Source organism: Cololabis saira, chromosome 18 (genome assembly GCF_033807715.1).
Source record: "Cololabis saira isolate AMF1-May2022 chromosome 18, fColSai1.1, whole genome shotgun sequence".
In the NCBI taxonomy this organism is placed as follows: Eukaryota; Metazoa; Chordata; class Actinopteri; order Beloniformes; family Belonidae; genus Cololabis; species Cololabis saira.
Window position 1 is genome coordinate 32,148,230 of NC_084604.1, and position 22,047 is coordinate 32,170,276.

The following is a 22,047-nucleotide window of genomic DNA, read 5'->3' on the forward strand; positions in this document are numbered from 1 at the left end:
ACACACACACACACACACACACACACACACACACACACAAAGACACAAAACTGTTCAAACAAAACAAAAGGGGGACCAAAGAAAAGTGTGGATTTGGGCCAAGTTTGGGCCAAACATTTCCTGTTATCAAGACAGTATGGACATGTCTACAGGAATATAGACATATCCAGGGCCGAAGAACATAACCTCCTATCTGCAAAATTGTCTGATTGGTGTTTTTCACTTTGGATGACATCACAAGGTGGGCTGCACCTATTCAGCCTGTCTGTGGTCCCAAAACAGTGAAATGTATAGGGGTGTCCCTAAAAAATAGCATTCTACAAGAAAACAACACAGTTTTTTGTGTTTTCTCAAAGAAGTGAAATTTTCAGATAGGAGGTTATGTTCTAGTGGCCCTTGCATGTAATGTTTACCTGGGAAATGGTTCATGTGACTTCCTACCTGTGCAGGGCAGGTGTATATCATTAGGAATTCCTGTTTGAGCAGTACCCTGAAGAAGGCTTGCGCCGAAACGCGTGGGTCTCTGCTCCCATGTTTTTAAATGTATTAGCCATATTTTTCCACAAGAAGAGTGCCTTGGACTCCCTTTTTTGACTAGATATTGTTTTTTTCCCCAACACCAAAGAGCACCTTCAAGATTTTTTCTGAACAATTCCCTGAGCACTTCGGATTTTTTCTTCACTTGAGGAGGTTATGTTCTTCGGCCCTCGATAAGCTTCTACTACCTCTATGATGCAGATGGGGAGCAGAATAACTTGGAAACAGACTAAAGGTTAAACGCGGCGGGCGCCTCGGCTGGAGTTAGGGCTGTGACGTCACCTAATTGCTCTGGAGCCTCGTCTTCACCTGAACGAAACCAGCGACGAATTCTGTTCTTTTTTCAGCCACTTCCACCTTGGATGGTCACGATCCCCCACGCAGTGGGAGAGACGTGTGCACCTTAAAGTTTGTTATCCCCCATGCAAACCCGCACACACACAACCTTGACGTAAATACAGTCATTATAACACCCCCCCGACCTCCCCACCGGTGATAACACACATCAGACCGGGCACCACTCCCTGGGCAGCTCCATCACCACAGCCATTATCTGCCTCTGCACCGTCCCCGGTGGCACCGGTGCACGACTTCCCCACACGCACCGAGGAGAGACGCTGCCTGCGCGGATAAAAGTGCAACATTTACGCAGCGACGCTTCTTACCGTCACGGAGGGTTGATTTTTGTGGCAGCTGCTTCCTCGTCCTTTCCCCGGGCGTGTGTCAGTATAGTAGTGGGATCCTCGTTTTCCTCCCCGATGAAGCTCTGGTGGAGGAAATGAGCTCAAGTCTGCAGGACAGCCAACTCTCTCCCCAGGTCCCCCGAGCACAGCCTGCTGAGCCTGCTTTTTTTTTTTTTTTTTTTTTTAATTATTATTTTATTTTATATTCCCCCGTCCCAAAGCGAGCACGAAGCCCGACCGCTGCCGCCGTGGAGACGCGTGCGCGCACGCCGCCTCTCTCCCCCCGTCGCTCCGCGGCTCAGCTCAGTTCTGCGCTCCCTCCGCCTAATGAACAACAAGCAGCAGCACAAAATGACTGACGGCCCGCAGCGCTGACAAGCTGGGTGGGCTGTGTGTGTGCCCCCACCCCAGGTCTGATCCACGATCCACGGCCAAAAGTCTCCTTCAAAACACGAGTGACAAATGTGTTTTTACATAACAACAACATCCTCATCCGACTTTTTCTGCCGGAGCATGTGATGACAGCGTGGGGAGGCTGTTAAAGGGGCATGGCCGCGTCACTGCAGACGGGAGGAGGGAGGGGGGTGGGAAAACTGTTATTGCGTCGGAGCTCTTGAACTTTCTGAGCGGTTAATTGGAAAAGGTGTGTTGTACAAGCTTATGGACTCAAAGTGGCAGTGTGGGGGGGTAAAGTCATTCCAATGGGCTGGGAGGTGTTATGTGACCGGCAGCCCTTCTCAAAGTCAATGGATTTTAAGTGATTGGGATGGGAACAAAGTTGGGACATTGTCTTCCTTGCAATATTCTAGTAGTACCCACTCCCGTGGAACCCGTGGCCATTAGGGATGGGCGGTATGGACTAAAAAATGTATCACGATAATTTCTGGCATTTATCCCGATAACGATAAAAATGATGATAAATAAAATACCAATTCAACTCCACCTTTTCAACTATAAATCTATCACCACATTCAGTCTTTGGAGCCAAATCACTGCTCTAAAAGAATACTAAACGTCATCAATGGGAATTTATCTTTCTTTCTTTCTTTCTTTCTTTCTTTCAGGCTCATTTCCTTCCTTCCTTCTTTCCTTCCTTCCTCCCTTCCTTCTCCCTTCCTTTCTTTCTTTCTTTCAGGCTCATTTCCTCCCTTCCTTCTCTCTCCTTCCTTCTTCCCTTCCTCTTTTCTCCCTTCCTTCCTTCTTTCCTTGTTTTCTTTCTTTCTTTCTTGCTCATATCTTTCTTTCTTTCTTTCAGGCTCATTTTGTCAGGGTTTGACACTTCCCCCCAGCGTTTTTGACTTTCAGTTCTGTCTTGCCCCGCCTGTGTCCCATCTGCCCTGATTGTGTCCGCACCTGTGTCTCGTCATGTCTCGTTATCCCTTCAGTATATCTTGTCTTGTCATTCCTTGGTTCCCTGTCGGTCCGTACCTCGTCTTCCTCCATGTCTCCTCGTACCCTTTTTATGATCCTGGTTTTTTGTTCATCCTGCTCTGCAGCGCCTTGTTTTGCCTTTTTGTGGATTAAATCCTTTTTGTTTTGAGAACTCCTGCCTCCAGCCTCCCTCTGTCTCCTGCACTTGGGTTCTAAGCAAACCAACCATGACACATTTCCTTCCTTCCTTCCTTCCTTCCTTCCTTCCTTCCTTCCTTCCTTGTTTTCTCCCTTCCTTCCTTTTTTCCTTGTTTTCTCCCTACCTTCCTTCTTTCCCTGTTTTCTCCCTTCCTTCCTTCTTTCCTTGTTTTCTCCCTCCCTTCCTTCCTTCCTTCCTTCCTTCCTTCCTTCCTTCACGTACGTTGTGCGTCGATTTAACCACAGAACCATAAATCACCTTTACACAAAAACCTCATCAACGGGAATTTATCGTTTTTACAACGAAATGACAAATTATTACCATGGGGAATTTTTTTGACGGTTTATCGTGAACGGTAAAATATCGCCCATTCCTAGTGGCCACTTTAGTAAGTACATCTTAACACTTGCTGGGTATCACATGGCAGCAACTCACTTCATTTGGGCATGTGGATAGGGTCAACTTGGTGAAATTCAAACTGAGCATCCGAACAGGGAAGAAAAGGAATTTCGTGGCATGGTTGTTCAGAAACTGCTGATATACTGGGAATTTTGCACAACCATCTCTAGGGTTTAAAGTGATTGGTCCAAACAAGGAGAAAAGCCCAGTGAGTGGTAGTTATCCGGACAAAACGGCCTTGTTGGTGTAAAATGGGTAAAAACTTTGCCCTGTCTGATTAATTTCGACTTCAGCTGTAACTTTCAGATGGTGGGATCAGAATTCAGCATAAACAACATGAAAGCATGGATCCATATTGCCTTGTGTCAATAGTTCAGGCTGGAAGTAGTGGTAGTGAAAAGGCTGAAATATGGTTCTGCGTCAAAATGGCGCCGTGCCTACGGCGTGTGGTTTTCGTCCACGCAGACCACACGCCGTCACCTGCGCCGTCACTGACGTGCACCTCCCGAAAATTGTAACTATGCGTCGAGGCGACGCAGACCACACGCAGACGGAGAGGGCTGTGATTGGTTCACTTGGAAGCAACGGATTTCCGGTTTGAAGCAGTAGTGAACTTTCAGGGCTCTTTTCTTCGTTTATATGTGATTTATTTTGTTTTGGTTTTTTGCACAATAGTTGTCCTTATCTCTTTGATTTACTGTGACCGGAAAAAGTCGGATAAACCATTCAGAAAAAGATCGCTAACTAGCGGCCGCAGGGGGTACTGCACCGCGACAAAATGGAGTGACAGAGAAGTCCGAAGGGTTCAAGACGGCGTCACGGCTGCGGCGTGTGCTCTGCGTTGGTGTGACGCAGAACCTTAATTCAGCCATAACAGTGTTGGGGATATTTTCGTGTCACACTTCGGTCCCGTTAGTACCAGTTACACATCCCACAGTCTACCTGAGTATTGCTGCTGACCACATCCATCCCTTTATGTGACCAGTGTACCCATCTTCTGATGGATACCTCCAGCAGGATGTCACATAGCTCAAATCATCTCAAACTGGTTTCTTCACTGTACACCAGTGGCCTTTAGTCACCAGATCTCAATCCAGCACAGCACCTCTTGGATGCGGTGGAATGAGAGATTTCCATTATGGATGTGCGTGGAAGAAATTTGCAGCAACTGTGTTAGGCTGTCATCCCAGTGTGGACCAAAAACTATGATGGATACATCCATCAGCTTGTTGAAGCTGTGCCACAAAGAATTAAAACAGTTCTGGGGGCCAAATGGCCTCCAACCTGGTACTAGCAATGGATACCTAATAAAGTGGGTATAAGGTGGGAACAAAGCTGGGGTTTAAAGAGTCTTCCTTGCAATAATCTAGTCGTAACCACTGCTGTGAAACATCCCCACCAAAGAACCCCAAAAAGATAACTTCCACTTGTCTGGGTTCAGGTCAAATGGACACGAGCCTATAAGCAGAGGCCTGGACCGCCCTCTCTTCAGAGGGATACCAAGGCATTCCCAGGCTGGCAAATCAATATAATCATTCCATCATGTCCTGGGTTTGCTTTGGGGCCTCCTCTCTGTTGAACATGACCAGAACACATCCCCAATGACATATCATAATTCAGATTCCTGGACCACCTCAGCTTGCTCTGTGTGAAATGCGGCAACTGTACTCCCAGTCCCTCCCGAATGACTCAACTTCACCCAGTCTTGAAAAGAGAGTCCAGCCCCTGTCTTGAGAAAACTTATTTCAGTCTTGTTCTTCTTCCTGGATTTTTTCTCTCCCTCTTTTTGGGCCAGCAGCCCATGTTATTACAAATAGTGAAAACTTTTGAAAATGTTGGTGTTTGGAGCTTGAAACTAGATGGTCCAGTTGAAAGACGGCGTAAAACCCACATTCTCCATGGTTTTCATGAGATCGACTCTTAAAAGATTTTTAGATTTTGTCATGAAATTCAATCTTGTATATGAATATGAAAATGATCATTCCTTTCTCTCTCGTTCAGCCACATGTCAGTGTTTTTCTGCCTTTTCTGTAACTATTTCACAGAATTAATTGCCTCCACCAATAAGCTTTTTGATTTGAAATTCACTACCAAGTGTCAAGCGGATGTTTTATTTTTGATTAACCATACATTAAACAAACAATTACATATTATACACTAGCTGATTGAAAAATGATGCAGTTTGAATGCGGCAGCTCCTACACATTAGCATTTTAATGAATTTTCATGTTGTATTGTAACCTTGTCAGCACAACTCAATTCCAAGCAGAGTCCTACTGTATATGTGTTATTTTGGTTTGAAAATAAAAGTCCTCCACAACATCAGTTCCTATTGAACCCCATGAACATTTATATGACATATTTAGTCACAGACATTTTCAGTTTCTGTAGAAGCACCAGTTTTGTATAAAATTACCTCAAATGAACACTGTCAAGAAGAAACCAGCTTAGAAATGGAATCAATTTTATTCACTTGAGGCCACTTGCACCAGCTGGTTTTCTTCAGTGGATTCATGTGGTATTTCCAGACTCATCTATCATCAACTGATGACTTGATGCTGAGGTTTTCACTTGAGCATCAAGTCATCTGAGAACTGAACTTTACCTTGTTCTGGATACCGGGGGGCATTTCACAACAACTGAAACTCTATTTCAAACAGCTTTACTGAGGACGTGTTGAAACAACCTCTATAGCTACTGTAGTTTAGCCTGCGCTCAAACTTTAGACCTCGTTTCTATTTGCCTTACATCATTCTATATGAAGTATACAAGATGTTTTCAACACATGTATGTTTTTGTTATGGTTCGTTTGACGCTAATGCTAACATTGCTAATGCCACCTCCTCCCTACCATGGGAGAAAAACATATTATTTAAGTTTTGACAGCCTACACTTGTAGCTTTTACAATTTTACCACATTGTCAAACAACTAATATAAGTTCATTTTTCTAAAGCTTGCTAGTTATGCTGTGCTAGCTAGCACTGGATGCGAGCACAGCGTACATTATTTCCCAAATCTGACCGAGGGGTTACAAGAGGTTACATTTTTCAAAGCACATAAGGTAAATAATGCTGTGAAAGAGACCAGAAGGTGGAGTTTCATATCTGTGTTAGAGATTGCGGAGGTTCTGATAGGAATTAATGGATTGACGGTCATTTAAAATGACTGAACAGAAGCAAAACTAAATGTGTCAGCAGTGTCACAACCATAGACTAAAATAACAATGGACGAAGCATAAGGTCACATGACCCAGGACATTCTGAAGACTGGTTCTGAGGCCTATTTCCTTCGTACGGAGTGCAGCCATGTTGCTCGGCAAGACAACAAGAACACGTGCACCGTGATTAAAGTTAGCTTTGACTATCGGGTCCTTCAGTGGATCCCTGCTGAAATATCTCCAGAGCTGCCGGCCAGCCGAGGAACTGCTTCTGAATGAGCCTCGAACCGAGATTTGAATGGTTGGTTCTTGGTCACAACAAGCACGTGTTCAGGAAAGCTAAATTTAGTTCCTGTTATGAATCTGTGGCCCAGCAAGCAGCTCTTTTACCAACAGCATAAAGGGAAACTATGCATTTGAAGCTAATTTCAGAGCTGTGATGACTGACACCATTTCCGGATTTAGCCTTTGGGGTCAGTAAAGCCACCTGCATGAACTTGTTTTATTTCTATATTATTATTTATATTTCACAAATTTTCTGATTGAATGGGCACAAATGCTGCTATATATTAACACAATTAGTGTCTTATTTGGTTTAGGAAATTACTTGAGCACCAACAACCTGGGTTGAAGTCAATGCAGATTAAAACACTTTCAGGTCTTCAACTGACCACTGCTCAATCATTTTTTTAAAGTTTGACATTTTAACAATGTAGTTAAAATGTCCAATTTTGTAGCATAAATAATCGTATTTACAGACTGGTTGAAAATAAAGAAAACAAATGAAGGTTTACCGGCAGCTTGTGCCAGCTGTGCGTTGGCTAAATGCCACTAAAATGGGAGGTCCTGTTGCAAATATTCACCAGAAGCTCCTCAGTTTTTCCAGCATGGATCAGATGAAGGAGCCAGGAGCCAGGGCAGACCATTTTAGGACCTTCCCAACCAAAGTCTGCAGATAACTCCACGAGTAGCAGGCCGAGTGACGGCGGGTCCCAGTGGAGCACTGCTAGACCTCTTCTCAGCCCTAATAGGTAGGTCTAATAGGTTGACATGAGGTTAAAATAGCTAACTGTGACTGAAACAAGGTGAGCGTGTTCTAGCTGGATGCCCAGGGATATGCTCTGCCATTTGCAACATGGCACTGCACAGTATGAGGGAAAAGAGGTTTAAAAGCACTCTTCAGACAACTTATGAGTAACATCCAGGGGGGGTTGTCCAGTTCTTTTTATACTGCATTAACCAATCGGGTTCAAGCAAACGTGAAAGAAAAGAGACATCTGGTGGTTGAGGTAATTTTCTTCTTTTTTTTTGAGGACACAGCTATTGGAATCAAATCTTTGCTGCAAGTTAAACCATAGGCTCTCTAGGGACAATGCAACTGGATATAAGAGATTGTATGTCTAATAGGGGAAATAACTGGATTAAAAACTGAACCATGTATTAAATAAAATGTATTTATTTATAGACCCCCTTTCACAGAAACTAGTCTCAAAGGGCTTTACAATAAAAACATAATAGCAATAAGAAGCAATAAAACATGAAACAAAATGCAACAGTATAAAACAACATAAAACATGCCTCACAGTGCTCTATCAATGAGAGCTATGAGAGTTTAAAAAAACTATTTTAAAATTGATCGTAAAAATTACTGGAAGCCAGCGAAGAGTTTTTAAAATCGGAGTGATGTGGAGTTGGATAAAAGGAGTCTAGAACAGCGTTTAGAACAGACTGCAGCAGACGCAGGGATCGTTTGTTCAGACAGGTAAAAGCAGAATTACAGTAAATCAGCCGTGACAAAATAAAAGCATGAACAATAGTTTCTATTTCAGAAACAACGTACGTGTCTTAATTTTGCTATGTTTCTGAGACAAAAAAAGTCAGTTACTGAACATTAGCGTAATGACCCTGAGGGTATGCAAACTAGATTTTACAAATGCTCCAACAGACCTGAACCTCAGGTTTATCGTTGAGATATAACCGTCATGAGCAAAAGACCAAACCAGCGATGGATCTTCTTTTAGCTTTTAGTCACAGTTAAGATGGTCTGCAGTGTGTGGTGCACATTTCTTTAAAAAAAAAAGGACGAAAAAACAGGTCTCTGACTGACTATTTTTGCATGGAGATAAAAGACCACAACTTCCTACACTGTCCACACTCATTACATAACACTTAGTTCATCCTTTTGCTGCCAGTGTAGGTCTTATCCGTAATTACATGCACACACTATGGGATTCACAATTAAGCTGAATCAGGCCGCAGGGCTTAGTTAAGGAGAACCTCTCCTAACTAGACAGCACCAAACACCAAAGTAGACAAGTTGGAACATGAATTGGTCCTGTGCCTACAGCAGGGTCCAGAAGCCCACGTCCCATCACACCTCGCCCTCCGTTTGTTCGCCACACGCACACAGTGACGTACGGCGGTGCCAGTCCTTTTTAATATGAGTTATGAGTGTATTGCAAGTGCAGTTTTTATGGAGAAAAGGTTTCCTAGAGAATTCTAGCTTGCCTGCAGAAATGGAGCACATTTCCATGAGATGTGCAGCTCATCTTGAATGTGTACCGAATGCTTTACAGGGAAATGAGAAGTGTGCACTAGTACGTGTGTATGTACAGGAACACAAGTGTGTGATCCATAAAAGTTAAGATAGATGATTGTTTGGTTTCTGGGCAATGGAAATTTCATGAATTAAAGTCAGTAAGGGGATGCTACTGTCGTACATAGCAGGTCTATACGGTGTTTCTAACACAGTATAATCAATAGTGACTCTGAGGATGTGTTGACTCATGCTCTTTTAAAGCACTGATCGTTCTATATTTGTATTATATCCCTTTCGGAGGCATGACACCTTTCGCATTTACCCTTGCAAATGCGAACATTTTTTAACATTTAAAGCTAGGAACAATTTTTAAGAAGCAAAATGGTTAGTACCCTAAGAGAGAATGTCATGCATTGTAATTTAACACACACAGGGACAGTTTGACCACAAAACAGCAACTATGAAGTAGAGGACACATGTCAAATGGTTTAAATAGGCCCTTGTAATAAGACTGGAGGAGAGGAAAAACATGTCACTGCTTTAAGTCAGACACTGTGTGAGTCTCAGGATGAAGCTTTGAAAAGCTCAGAGGTAAAACTTTAATGACTCCCAGGCTTCAGTGTTTCCAGCACCCTCTTGTTTTCCTGTCTCTATAATGAGCACAGCAAATCACCAATCTAGATTCTCGCTTTCCTTGAGAACTCCCTAACAAGGTTGGGTGGTCAGTGATGCGGCAAAGCAGGGACAGACAAAACTCATTTCGTGACTTTGCTCCAATCTGGAAGCTAATTTCTCCACCTTGTTGTTTGGCAGGAGCTCTGAATTGGCATCTTTTGCAGGATAGACCCAGCGAACGTTGAGGTATGGCTGAGTTTTCTGTCAACCTCCTGGGCTTGAGAATTTTTGTTTCTTGCGCAGGGTTTGTGGGTAACGTATTTTTCATCCTTTGCATCATCCGTAATAAGTTCTCCCACGTTAAATCGTTTGAGTTGTTTCTCCTGGGATTGACTGCCGCCAACTTGGAGGAAATCTGCATCATAAACATCTATGATGTCATCATCCTTCAGGCTTACTCCACCACCGGCACTTGGTCGTGTCGCTTACTTAAGTTTCTGACGTTGTTTGGTGAAATCGCCAGCATCCTTTTCACGGTCATCATCAGCATCTTCCGCTACCAGAAGCTGAGAGACGCCAACAACAGGGTCAATCCGATCTACCTGGACAGCATCAGATCAGCGTGGATGCTGAGTGGAGTTTGTGTGACGCTCTCCGTGCTCGTGTGTCTCCCAATTTTTACTATTAACCATCAGGGTTCTGCTGAAAATGTCACCAGAAACGACAGCAGCTATTGCCCTCCAGACTTCTTTCAGTGTGATGAAAATCATTGTCCCAAACAAAACCGCGCGTACAAAAACCTATTCATCCTTGTGTGCCACCTGCTGCCTCTGATCATTGTCACAGTCACCAGCTGCCTCATCATCTCAGTGCTGCTGAAGCAGAGGAAAGCTGTGACACCAGTGGTCAATGTGAGCCGGTCAAACCAGCACGGCAGGAGGAATAAAGACCCGAGGCTCCATCGAAGCACGGTGGCTGTAGTGGCAGCCATGGGGTTATTCCAGGTCGACTGGACCCTCCACCTGATCTTCCAGTGGAGCTTTAGCCCTTACGACCTTCCTTTTTGGGACGAAATTGAATTCTTCATCTCAATTTCCTACACATCCTTATGTCCATATGTGTACGGGATAGGGATTGGCCTGTTCTCTCTTAATAATTTAAATCTTTGCATATGTGAGACTTGATCTGACTTGATAAAATTGTCCTTAGCATTTCTTTTATACAATGAAATGTAAATAAATGAGCAAATTGCACTAAAAGTATACACATAAACCAACTTAAAACAAATTCATTTCAAATTACTGTTTGTTCATTTTTTTGGCTTTCAGGTGGATTTGAAGTAAAATAGTTTTTAGCCCTTACACCATACGTTTCTTTAAAAAGCTTTAAAGAATATGACATTCACCAGCTCTTAATACTTTTCATAGAAATTTTCAACAGACCGTTCAGCTCCTTTGCTGCCATCATTCACGATCTTAAGGTATACCGATGTGTTTTAGTAGCATGTATTATTGGTAAACCCAGAAAAGTCTGGTTCCACTGTGAAGCCTGTTCACAATATTTTTCTGACTTTAAACGTTGACCCTTGAGGGTTTTTTTAGGCAAAAAAACATTTTTATACTCCCTATACTTATTAATGGAAAGTCCATATCATATTAATATCAGGATATGATGCTGGGAGCCTGAATATTGTGTCTGTTTATGCAGTTCAACAGAAATTGTTTCTAGTACAGTTGTGACATGGTGCGTATGTTGAATGTATGTCATTTTATATTTGAAGTTCTTTTAACTGCAAATGATGAGCCTGCACAAACACGTTTTTTACCCATGTTACTGAGTAATATGATCTGACAATAAAGATTGATTGATTGATTTTGATTCTAAAGTGATAATCATCATTATTTTCAGTTTGGATCTTCCAGTCAATTCTTCATATTTTATCTTTTGTTTTCTACTATCATCTTAAAAAATTTAGATTTATGTTTCTATTGAACAAAGGGTGAAAGTTGTAGAAAGAAAATATTTTTTTAATTTCAAAAATATTTTTAAATAAACACAATGATGAATATTACTTATTTCTTATTAATACCTGTTAACGACCCCCCAATTCCCAATTTGATTTGAATTCCTACATTTTATTTTTCCACCAAATCAGTTTCCACAGTGAGAAGGCTGCTCTTAGTCTAACGTGATGTGTTTGTTTTGAACGAGTTCGAGGCTCCACGTGGAAATGACGCGGTATAAGAGTGGGATTATTGTTATTTTTTTATTTTATTTATTTCCTTGCTTTGGTTTTTCAGGCGTCGCTTTAATCCGACGGCGTCTCCGTGTCCCCCCGCGTCCCCGTGTGTCCTGTGTGCGTCGGCGTGAGTGTGAGCTCCGCGGCACAAACACGCTGAAAACTTCCACGTGGAGCGACACGAGTTTCCCACTTCCTCGTCGAGCTCGAACCGCCATGTTCTCACCAGCCGATCACGCCCTTTATTATCTATTTATTCTCCTCATGTCTGCCTTTACTTTTCTTTATTCACCGGAGAAGGTTCATATTCGCCCTTTTTTATTTTAAAGTCAAGCTGTCGACTTTGTTCAAGGGAAAAAAATAAAAAACAGACCAGAGGATCAAAACTAAAAATGCCATTTAAGGGTTTAAATCACTTGTATCGGTGTACAATACTGTGGTAAAAAAAAAACACCCTTTGTATTTTTGTTGTTTTAATTTGCTACTTATTAATCTAATAACCCGATTATTTTAAATTGAATAATCTTGGTTACAGCCCAGCCCCCTCCCCAGTGCAGATGGACATAGACACGCTTTCTTCCACTGCCTTTGTTATTCCAACACAACTAAAATATCTACATTTAAACATTAAAGCAGCCATCATCATGAAGAGACATCATCTGCAGAATTATTGGTTTGGTATGTGTTAGATTGCCATTAGAGAACTTAATTTTGGAGGAGGCAAGGAATGATGCAAAGATGACATAAAGCATCCCACAGGAGATTATCCCTTTGATGTGCAAGACTCACTTAAAAGTAGTTCTACGGAATTAAATTTAATGCTGTGGACTGAGTTGCATACCCTAATAAAAAAGATCAGTCCAATCCCACTCCATTCTTGTGTGGGATTATATTTATTATCACTCAATTTCTTGTTATTTATTTGTGATTCATTTATTTTGAAAGGATTATGCTAAATTGCTGTATTCCATTTGTACTTGGGGGTTGAAATAATTTCTAGCAAATAGTTAGTTAGTGGATCATAAAGTCAGAATTCCAACTCCAAAAAGTCCAAGAAACACTACTGTTATAGTAATGTAATGGCACTTTTGCACTAGGACTTACTCGGCCCGACTCGGCTCGTCACGCCTCTACCCGTTTGTTTTTCCACAGCCAGGGGGGAGGAGTGGGCAGGTTGGGGTGACGCTGCTGTGACGTACTCGATTGCGCAACCGCTTTGTTCATGTCGGCGCTGATCAGAAATCAGCTGGAGCCGCGAGCGGCTGAGAGTAAAACAGCCCGTCTACATCCCTTTTTTAATTCTCTCGTCAGTCACCAGGTTTATGAACATCTGCACCTCAGAGTTGGATCACCAAACAGACGTTTTGCGCTTTATAATAAAATCGCCGCGAGCCGCGGGTCGCTCTCGCTCTGACTCCCGCTTCCTGATTCAAACGTCTGACGGCCCCGCCCCCCGACCAATCAGAGGCGCGGAGGGTGGTGACGTCCCCGCCCCCCGACCAATCACTGGCGCGGAGGATGGTGACCTCAGAAATAGTCCCTGCTCAGCCCCGTATAGAACCTGGCCAGAATGGTTACAGAAAAAAGTATCGGCTTGGAGCGGCTCTACCCGTCTCAGCCCTAGTGCAAAAGGGCAAAACGGGTAGAACCGAGCTAAGGTGATACTAGTGCAAAAGGGGCATTATAGTGCTGTTATAGTAATGTTATAGTAAGGTTATAGTACTGTTATAGTACTGGTATATTGCTGTTAAAGTACTGGTACAGTACGGTTACAGTACTGTTATGGCGCTTTTATACTAGAACCACTCACCACGCCTCGTCTCGCCTTGCCCTCGTTTCTTTTTGGACATCCAGATGAGAAGTAGGCGGGTTAGAGGGAAGCTGCTGTGACGTATTTGATTGTGTGATCTAAACGAAGAAGACAACAACACCAAAGATGTAGAACCTGGAGGAGATGATAGATGTGCTGCTGGGTCTGTGTCTTGTGTTCAATATCAAGTTAAAAAATGAGAGTCAAAGAAGCTCCAAGCGGCAACGCTTTTTTTTTTGTTTGTTTGTCTCGGCGCTGCTGAAAAGTCACAAGCAGCTATGAAGTGACAGAGCTCCTGGTAGATCTTGTCGTTCCTTATCGCCCGTCTAGATCCCTTTTTAATTCTCTCCTCAGCCACCAGGTTTATAAACATCTGCACCTCAGTTGAAAAAGACTTTTGCGCTGCCATTGCTGGTTGAATAAAATGAACAAGAAGCCACGAGACACTTTTTCGCTGATTTCCGCCTTCTGACTCAAACGTCTGACGGCCCCCTGACCCATCGGTGGCGTGTAGTGTGATGATGTCAGATCCAGGGCCGACTCAGCACGCTTAGAACCTCGGCAGAATAGATACAGAAAAAGTACCTACTCGGCACGACTCCACCCGCCTCGACCCGTAGTGGAAAAGCCCCAAACCGGGGCGAGGCGAGTCGAGTCGGGCTGAGTAGGTACTAGTGGAAAAGCGCCATTATAGTACTGTTATAGTACGGTTTACTGAATGTTAATGGTATACAATGGCTACCAGTTGCAACAGTTAATCCACCACTTGAAGAGGTTCATTTGCTGATTTTTCAATTGGAACAAGGTCAACTTAGGACTGACTTGATACCAGTTCCAACGTCTGACTTTCAAGTAAAATGTAACGCAACCCTGGCCTGAAGTGGCATAAAGGAACTTTTGCAAATTTAAACTCTGGGTCTCCTTGTATCCATGGAGGTTAAGTGGCTTTTATAACACTGCCCTAGTTTTAATCTTATTAGGTCCAATTACTCTGTGACCCTCTCATTTTCCTCTACTATAATTACTTTCTCGAGTCTCTTCTCCCACTTTAATGTCCAATGGGTAAACAACTGGGTTAGCGGTCTAGTTACCCTGGTAACTAGTTACTCGCTGTTGGCAGGGGCCAAAGAACAATTTTTTTTTTAGCACTTTAAGATACTGGGCTGTCTGCTTCTCCTTTGTTGTCTTAGTGGTCTGTTTTTATTTTTTTCTTTTCTTTTATCATTGTTGCATTCAAATGTAATTGTACATCTGTCCAATGACAATAAAGGCATTTGATTTGATCGATTGATTGATGTCAATCAAAGTTAGCTTTGCTCTCAGCTCTTTCAGCTGAACCCCACCAAAATATTTGCAGAACTGCCGTCAGACTTACAGCAGGATATACCGTTTAACACGATGACTCAGCTGTGAAATCAAAAATTACCCTTAAATCAAATGGCTGATTGCTTCACTAAGCACGGTAGCATGACAGTTATTGATGAGGAAAGGATAACAGCTGAGGAGACTGTCAATCAATCATATTAGAAATAAATGTATTGCTTTATATAAACTCTCCTGGTGTAGTACAAAAAAATGTCACCCCCCTCAGAGTTCTCTAGGATGTGAAATCAAATAATGGAGACAAAAAAGATTTTTTGAACCAGGGTGTAAATATGTTTATTTATGCTCTAAAGTTGGACGTTTTGACATTGGAAACAATTGAGATTGACTCACTTTTGGATCCAGCATCTAGCGGCCAGTCAAGGAACTGCAACAAATCTTAGTTCCGCATGAGCCTCAGTCCGGAAGTAAAATGGTTGGCGTCTGGTCCCACCATGCAGCAGAAATACACATATTTACAACTGTGTGTGTGTGTGAATTTATACATAGCAATAAATAGGCTATGTATTTACAATAAGTGGCTCCAAAATGTACACAGTCTGATAAGCCAATGGCTAGCCATTATCACTTCCTCATCCGTCATCATTATGCTACAAAGCTTAGCGAACCAATCAGCAGTTTTTACTGATAGCTTCGGCTAAACGCAGCAGTCATTTCTGATTTCACCAACAAAACCACATTCTGAGAGGGATTTTCTGCATCAAATGTTTGCTGGCAGCTCCACAGCTCCTCTAGCGTGGATCGGTTGAAGGAGCTCGTGCCCATGGCTAGCTTTGATTGACATAGCTGGGCATGTTCCAGCTTGTTCCCGGAGAAAGTTTCTGGAAAAAGAGGCTTCAAAACTGCTCTCCAGAAAACGTCATGGCGAGTTTCTCCTGTAATTTTACAGTTTATATATTCTGGATTGTAGAAACATTTGGAGAAATGTCCACATCAGGGTACGGTGTGGTTCCCTGCTACTGTGTAAGTACATCATCAGTTTGACCTTGAAGCATCAGTCCTGCTTTAGCTAAATGGAAAATAGTTATCACTCCGAAGCCCATGTTCAAATTTTGTAAGGGGTTTAATTTTAAAACACTAATTACAACCCAGAAACCGCTCAACAACTGTCCTCCAATGTCCGGTATAAATATGAATGTGCACATTTTTGTTGGCTCAAACACATATCACGGCTGCAAGGCGGGGTCGCCATTTTAACCAATAAATGGACGCTAATCAGCTTTTCACAGTCTTGTGTTCTCAAGTTGGGAGTTGTAATTGGTTGTATCATAAAATAGTGATACGTTGCCGCGGAGTGTAATTTCAAAAGCTGTAAAGGGTTTAATTTTAAACCTCTAATTACAACCCAGAAATCGCTCAACAACTGTCCTCCCAATGTCTGGTAGGCCTATAAATGTGAAGGTGCACATTTTTGTTGGCTCAAACACATATCACGGCAGCAAGGCAGGGTCGCCATTTTCAATAAATGGACGCTAATCAGCTTTTCACAGTCTTGTGTTCTCAAGTTGGGAGTTGTAATTAGTTGTATCATAAAATAGTGATAGCCTACGTTGTCGCAGAGTGTAATTTCAAGAGCTGTAATTTTGGCGAAGGTAATTCATGAATATGCTTTAATTTTACATGGAGGGAGGGTCATGAAAGGGTTTCTCCTGTAATTTTACAGTTTATATATTCTGGATTGTAGAAACATTTGGAAAGATGTGCACACCAGGGTACGGGGTGGGTTATGGGTTATCGTTCCCTGCTGCTGTGTAAGCACATCAGTTTAACGTTGAAGCATCAGCCCTGCTTCAGCTAAATGGAAATTAGGTATCCCTCCGATGCCCATGTTCAATTTTTGTAAGTGGTTTAATTTTAAACCTCTAATTACAACCCAGAAATCGCTCAACAACTGTCCTCCAATGTCTGGTATAAATATGAAGGTGCACATTTTTGTTGGCTCAAACACATATATCCCGACTGCAAGGCGGGGTCGCCATTTTAACCAATAAATGGACACTAATCAGCTTTTCAGTCTTGTGTTCTCGAGTTATGAGTTGTAAGGCCCAATCCCAATACTCCCCCTACCTTTTTTCACTAGCCCTACTTTTCTTCACTCGCCCTTCTTTTCTTAACTACCCCTAAAAATGAAGGGACAGATTTTAGGGCACTTGAAATCTTCCCAGGTGCCTGTCCCAATACTCCCACTCCCCCTCGTTTTCATCCCTACCCTGATCAGGAAGCTGAGAGCCAAAAGCTGTTTTAATTTCAGCTGTAGCGCTGTTAAAATGCCACTTTATTAAGTTTTAATATTTTTTCAGGCAAAAAAGTAACCATTAAGATCCCCAACCTGGGCTCAGTTTATCCAAATAACGCCTGTTAAGAAATTTGCTCCGAAAATTTCGGGATTTCTGCCTGTCTGCCGGCTCCAGAGCAGAGCCTACGGCGTAGGGTATGGCGTACGGCGCGCGTACGGCGCGCGTCGCTGCGTAACTTACGCCGTAGGCTCTGCGTCGATTTAACGCGGAACCATAAATCAGCTCCGCTATCTTCACTTCAGCTTTATCTGAAAGTGTGTAAATTTGTGGTTTCTGAAAACTATTATATCAGAAACATCCAAAACAAATCTGACGAGTCACAGGATTATTTCTCTCTATTTCTCACAATAAAATGCTTGCTCCCTTGGTCACAATCTGAGACGAGTCTGCAAATGATGTTTGCCCTCGGTCAGCGAGTCAAATCGATGCAGAGCCTACGGCGTAACCTAACCGATCTTCACGAACAACGGGAAAAAAAGTGATTATGTACATTCACTGAGTGAATATTATGAAAGTAAAATATATATTTATCGCTAGAAATTTAATCAAAACTCATTTTTATGCAGAAACTAACTCAAAATATGGATTTTATTCCCTAAAAAATAAGAAATGTCCGCCATGTCAGCGAGTCAGCACTGTTGCTTCGTAAGGACATCATCAGCTTGACGTTGAAGCATCAGCCCTGCTTCAGCTAAATGGAAAATAGTTATATGTTGAGGGTATAAATATGAATGTGCAAATTTTTGTTGGATCAAACACATATATCACAGCTGCAAGGCGGGGTCGCCATTTTAACCAATAAATAAATAAATGGGCGCTAATCAGCTTTTCACAGTTTTGCCTTCTCAAGTTATGAGTTGTAATTGGTTGTATCATAAAATAGTGATACGTTGTCGAAAAGTGTAATTTCAAGAGCTGTAATTTTGGTGAAGGTTATCCATGAATATGCTTTAATTTTACATTTTACACCAAGGCGGGGTCGCCATTTTAACCAATAAATGGACGCTAATCAGCTTTTCAGTCTTGTGTTCTCGAGTTATGAGTTGTAATTGGTTGTATCATAAAATAGTGATACGTTGTTGAAAAGTGTAATTTTGGCTACCTGTAAAATTCAGAATTCAATTTAAAATTTTATTACTTGCATATAAAGCCCAAAACGGCTTAGCTCCGCAGTATTTACAAGACCTGATAGTGCCTTATGTTCCTGGCAGAGCTCTCCGCTCCCAGGGTGCAGGTTTACTTGTAGTTCCTAGAGTATCTAAATGTAGATTTGGAGGGCGGGCGGGCATTCTGCTATCAGGCACCATTACTTTGGAACCAACTTCCAATCTGGGTTAAGGAGGCTGACACCACCTCCACCTTTAAAACTAAACTTAAAACCTTTCTGTTTAGTAAAGTTGAATTGAATTGAATTTCAAGAGCTGTAATTTTGGCGAAGGTAATTCATGAATATGCTTTAATTTTACATTTTACACCAAGACGGGGTCGCCATTTTAACCAATAAATGGAGGCTAATCAGCTTTTCAGTCTTGTGTTCTCGAGTTATGAGTTGTAATTGGTTGTATCATTAAAATAGTGATACATTGTCGAAAAGTGTAATTTTAATCTTGCCGAATAATTGATGAATCTGCTTTAATAATTTCCCAAGCCACCATGGCGGTTAAAGAAAGCGGTCGGTCGGGTTGTCCGAGGGGAGCCATCATTGGCTGCAGGATCTGCCGCCTCGCTGAACGTGCTACGTCACAGCTCGGCAGCGCGGATGTGTGTACATGTGTGTGTGTGCGCGGGGGGGGGGTGCGCATGAGGAGCGAGTCCGAGCCGAGGTGGGTGAGAGAAAGAGAGAACGAGAGCGAAAAAAAAAAAAAAAAAAGGCTGAATAAGTAAAGGGAAAAACACGGAAAAGAGGACACTTGTCACGCCTGTGCATGTGCTGTCAGCCCGGAAACTCACACGTGGGAAACATTTGTGCTCAACTCTTGGAGGGAGTTGTGTTCACCCCCCGCGCCGAGGTGGGAAGAAGCGAGGGAGAGGGAGAGAGTCTCCGGACCGGGATGGGGCTGGACTCCCGCTTCGGGTCGGGAATCCCGCGCCATTAAATTGAGGTGTGTGTGGGGGGTGATACCGCCTCTGCCTCGTGTATCACACTCTCTCACTCACTCAGGTCGGCCGGTGTGAGCAGGAACGGCGTGGCTCTCTCTCTCTCGGCCTCCATTTGCCCGCCGTGTTTCTGCTCGAGGATCATCCCGCCGAGGGGGCTTCGCTTCGGCCGCGGTTGCGCAACAGTTCACCGTCGCCACGGTAACCGGACGTTTTAACGGCCGTTCCGCCGCGGCGCGGGAGAAGGAAGCGTGCAACTTTTCCAACTTGGTGAGTAAGTGGAGGGATTGAAGCAAGCGGGCCTTCCTCCTCCTCCTGCCCGCGGCGTGTGAGGAAGAAGGAAGGCTGAAATGTTATGATTTATGGCGACACTTCTTTGTTTTTTGTTATGTTTTTAAGTGAAACGGGACACCGTGAGGGGTTGGTGTTGCTGCTGATGGTGTCGGTGTTATTAACACCTTTCTGCTGCAGCATCTGTCCCGGTGTGACCGGGGGATCACACCACAGCTGGGGGGGCAGGTTCACGACAAAAACACGGAACCTGTCCCTGGTCCTGCTCGTGTTCTGTCCACGGAGGTTATTTTACTTTTAATGTCGGTTTTATGTGTGTTTCCTCTTTCCGCCGTGGCCTCAGCTGTGTGACACCGGCCAGCTCATTGGTCAGCGACAAATGTGTGTGTGTGTGTGTGTGTGTGTATGTGTGTGTGTATATATATATATATATATATATATATATATATATATATATATATATATATATATATATAGACAGCACATGCACAGGCGTGACAAGTGTATATATATATATATATATAATGTGTGTGTGCGTGTGCATACAGGACTGTCTCAGAAAATTTGAATATTGTGATTTTCTGTAATGCAATTACAAAAATGTGATACATTCTGGATTCATTACAAATCAACTGAAATATTGCAAGCCTTTTATTATTTTAATATTGCTGATCATGGCTTACAGCTTACGAAAACTCAAATATCCTATCTCAAAAAATGATGTGGTTCTGCATTATCTTGCTGAAATAAGCAAAGCTTTCACTGAAATATATCCTTTGTGGATGGCAGCATATATTATGTTGCTCCAAAGTTTATATTAATCATTTGGAATGAATGACACCAAAACAGATGTGCAAGTTACCTATACTCTTAGCATTACTGCACCTGCATCACGTGTGCTTTCAAATGTACAGGACTGTCTCAGAAAATTAGAATATTGTGATCAAGTCCTTTATTTTCTGTAATTCTGCAAAAATGTCATACATTCTGGATTCATTACAAATCAACTGAAATATTGCAAGCCTTTTATTATTTTAATATTGCTGATCATGGCTTACAGTTTAAGAAAACTCAAATATCCTATCTCAAAAAATTTGAATATTCTGGGAATCTTAATCTTAAACTGTAAGCCATAATCAGCAATATGAAAATAATAAAAGGCTTGCAATATTTAAGTTGATTTGTAATGAATCCAGAATGTATGGCATTTTTTATTTTTTTTAATTGCATTACAGAAAATAAAGAACTTTATCACAATATTCTAATTTTCTGAGACAGTCCTGTATACCTATAAAAATATACACACACGTTTGATTACTCTGGATCAAATACCTATTATTAAGCTAAACTTAAAAACACTTAGTTGACGCAGCTTCTTTTGCTGATATTTTTGTATGTACGTTTGTTTGATTTGACATAATAGTTTATGTGTAACACCCTAAAACAATAGGGTATTGTTATTTCCATATAATGCCACTTCTGTTTACAAATTGGATACATTTGCTACATAAAATTGTCTTTCTTAAGGTAAATGTAGTCCGATGTAGCTAAAAGTTCAAATAAACAACGGTCACATGACCGTACACGATTGAAGGTTTTAAATACATTTCAGGGCTGCGGCTTAAGGGACTTCTTTGCTCTATAAGTTTGAAGCAGAGACAGGTGGAGCCTTCCGTCTGTTCTATTTGTTTTTAAAATATTCATTTGCACGTCATCTAGGTGTTTGTGAATATAGGCGAAATGGAGCAATAGCGCTTGAAGTCATGGGGGCAGTATTGAGTCAGTTGACAAAATAAACACAAGAACGCGACAGAAAATTGGATGACATCCTGACGTATTGAAATAAACATTTGTTGTAAATTTTGTGCATAGGTAAAAAGATGGGACATTTCTTCAGTGGTCTGTTCGCACCGCTGTTTTTGTGTCCTCCAACTCGGAAATCAGAAGTTGATTCATCATTGCTCCCCTGGTGGATGTGATGCTTAACAACCATACAAGTCTAAACGAGACACAGAGGTCTCTGGATAACAACGTAAATGCTTGCAATGAACATTTATGTACTTAAGTGGAACATAAACTTAATCTCTAAAATTCTCCCCACAGGTGATATTACAGGACTCTTTAATGGGCAGAAACAGCAATTGTCTTATCAATGTCAAACCTTCCCATCTAGCTAACCATGCACCTCTTCTGGGTGGCAATCCATTCATGTTGTTTTAAAGATGATAAGTTGAGAATGTAGTTATGACATATGCCAAGTTTGTCTTAGGCTCTGTTTACACGGGGCAAAAACGGAGGTGTTTTCATGCGTTTTGGCCGTTCGTTTACACCAAAACGGAGGTCAAAGCCCCCCAAAAACGATCATTTCTGAAAACTCCGGCCAAAGTGGAGATTTTCAAAAACTCCGTCTTCACGTTTGCGTCTAAACA

The 22,047-nt window shown here is 42.2% G+C and overlaps 2 protein-coding genes across 3 annotated transcripts in view; both read left to right on the plus strand.

Annotated features, from left to right (window-relative positions):
• Nucleotides 1-9,749: 9,749 nt before the first annotated feature.
• LOC133464809 (uncharacterized) lies at nt 9,750-10,685 on the plus strand. Its single transcript, XM_061746997.1, has one exon. It carries the CDS (start codon nt 9,750-9,752, stop codon nt 10,683-10,685), a length of 936 nt encoding a protein of 311 aa, XP_061602981.1.
• An 8,354-nt stretch (nt 10,686-19,039) lies between these two features.
• Nucleotides 19,040-22,047, plus strand: part of magl (MAX dimerization protein MGA-like) — a 42,345-nt gene continuing 39,337 nt past the window's right edge. For both annotated transcript variants that reach the window (XM_061746799.1, XM_061746800.1), the window contains exon 1: nt 19,040-19,597. The gene's annotated coding sequence lies outside the window, so the exon portion shown is untranslated. The remainder of the gene's footprint in view (nt 19,598-22,047) is intronic.

Bases quoted from the DNA above. Each gene is read 5' to 3' on its own strand.
- LOC133464809 (XM_061746997.1), top strand. From the start codon at position 9,750: ATGGCTGAGTTTTCTGTCAACCTCCTGGGCTTGAGAATTTTTGTTTCT.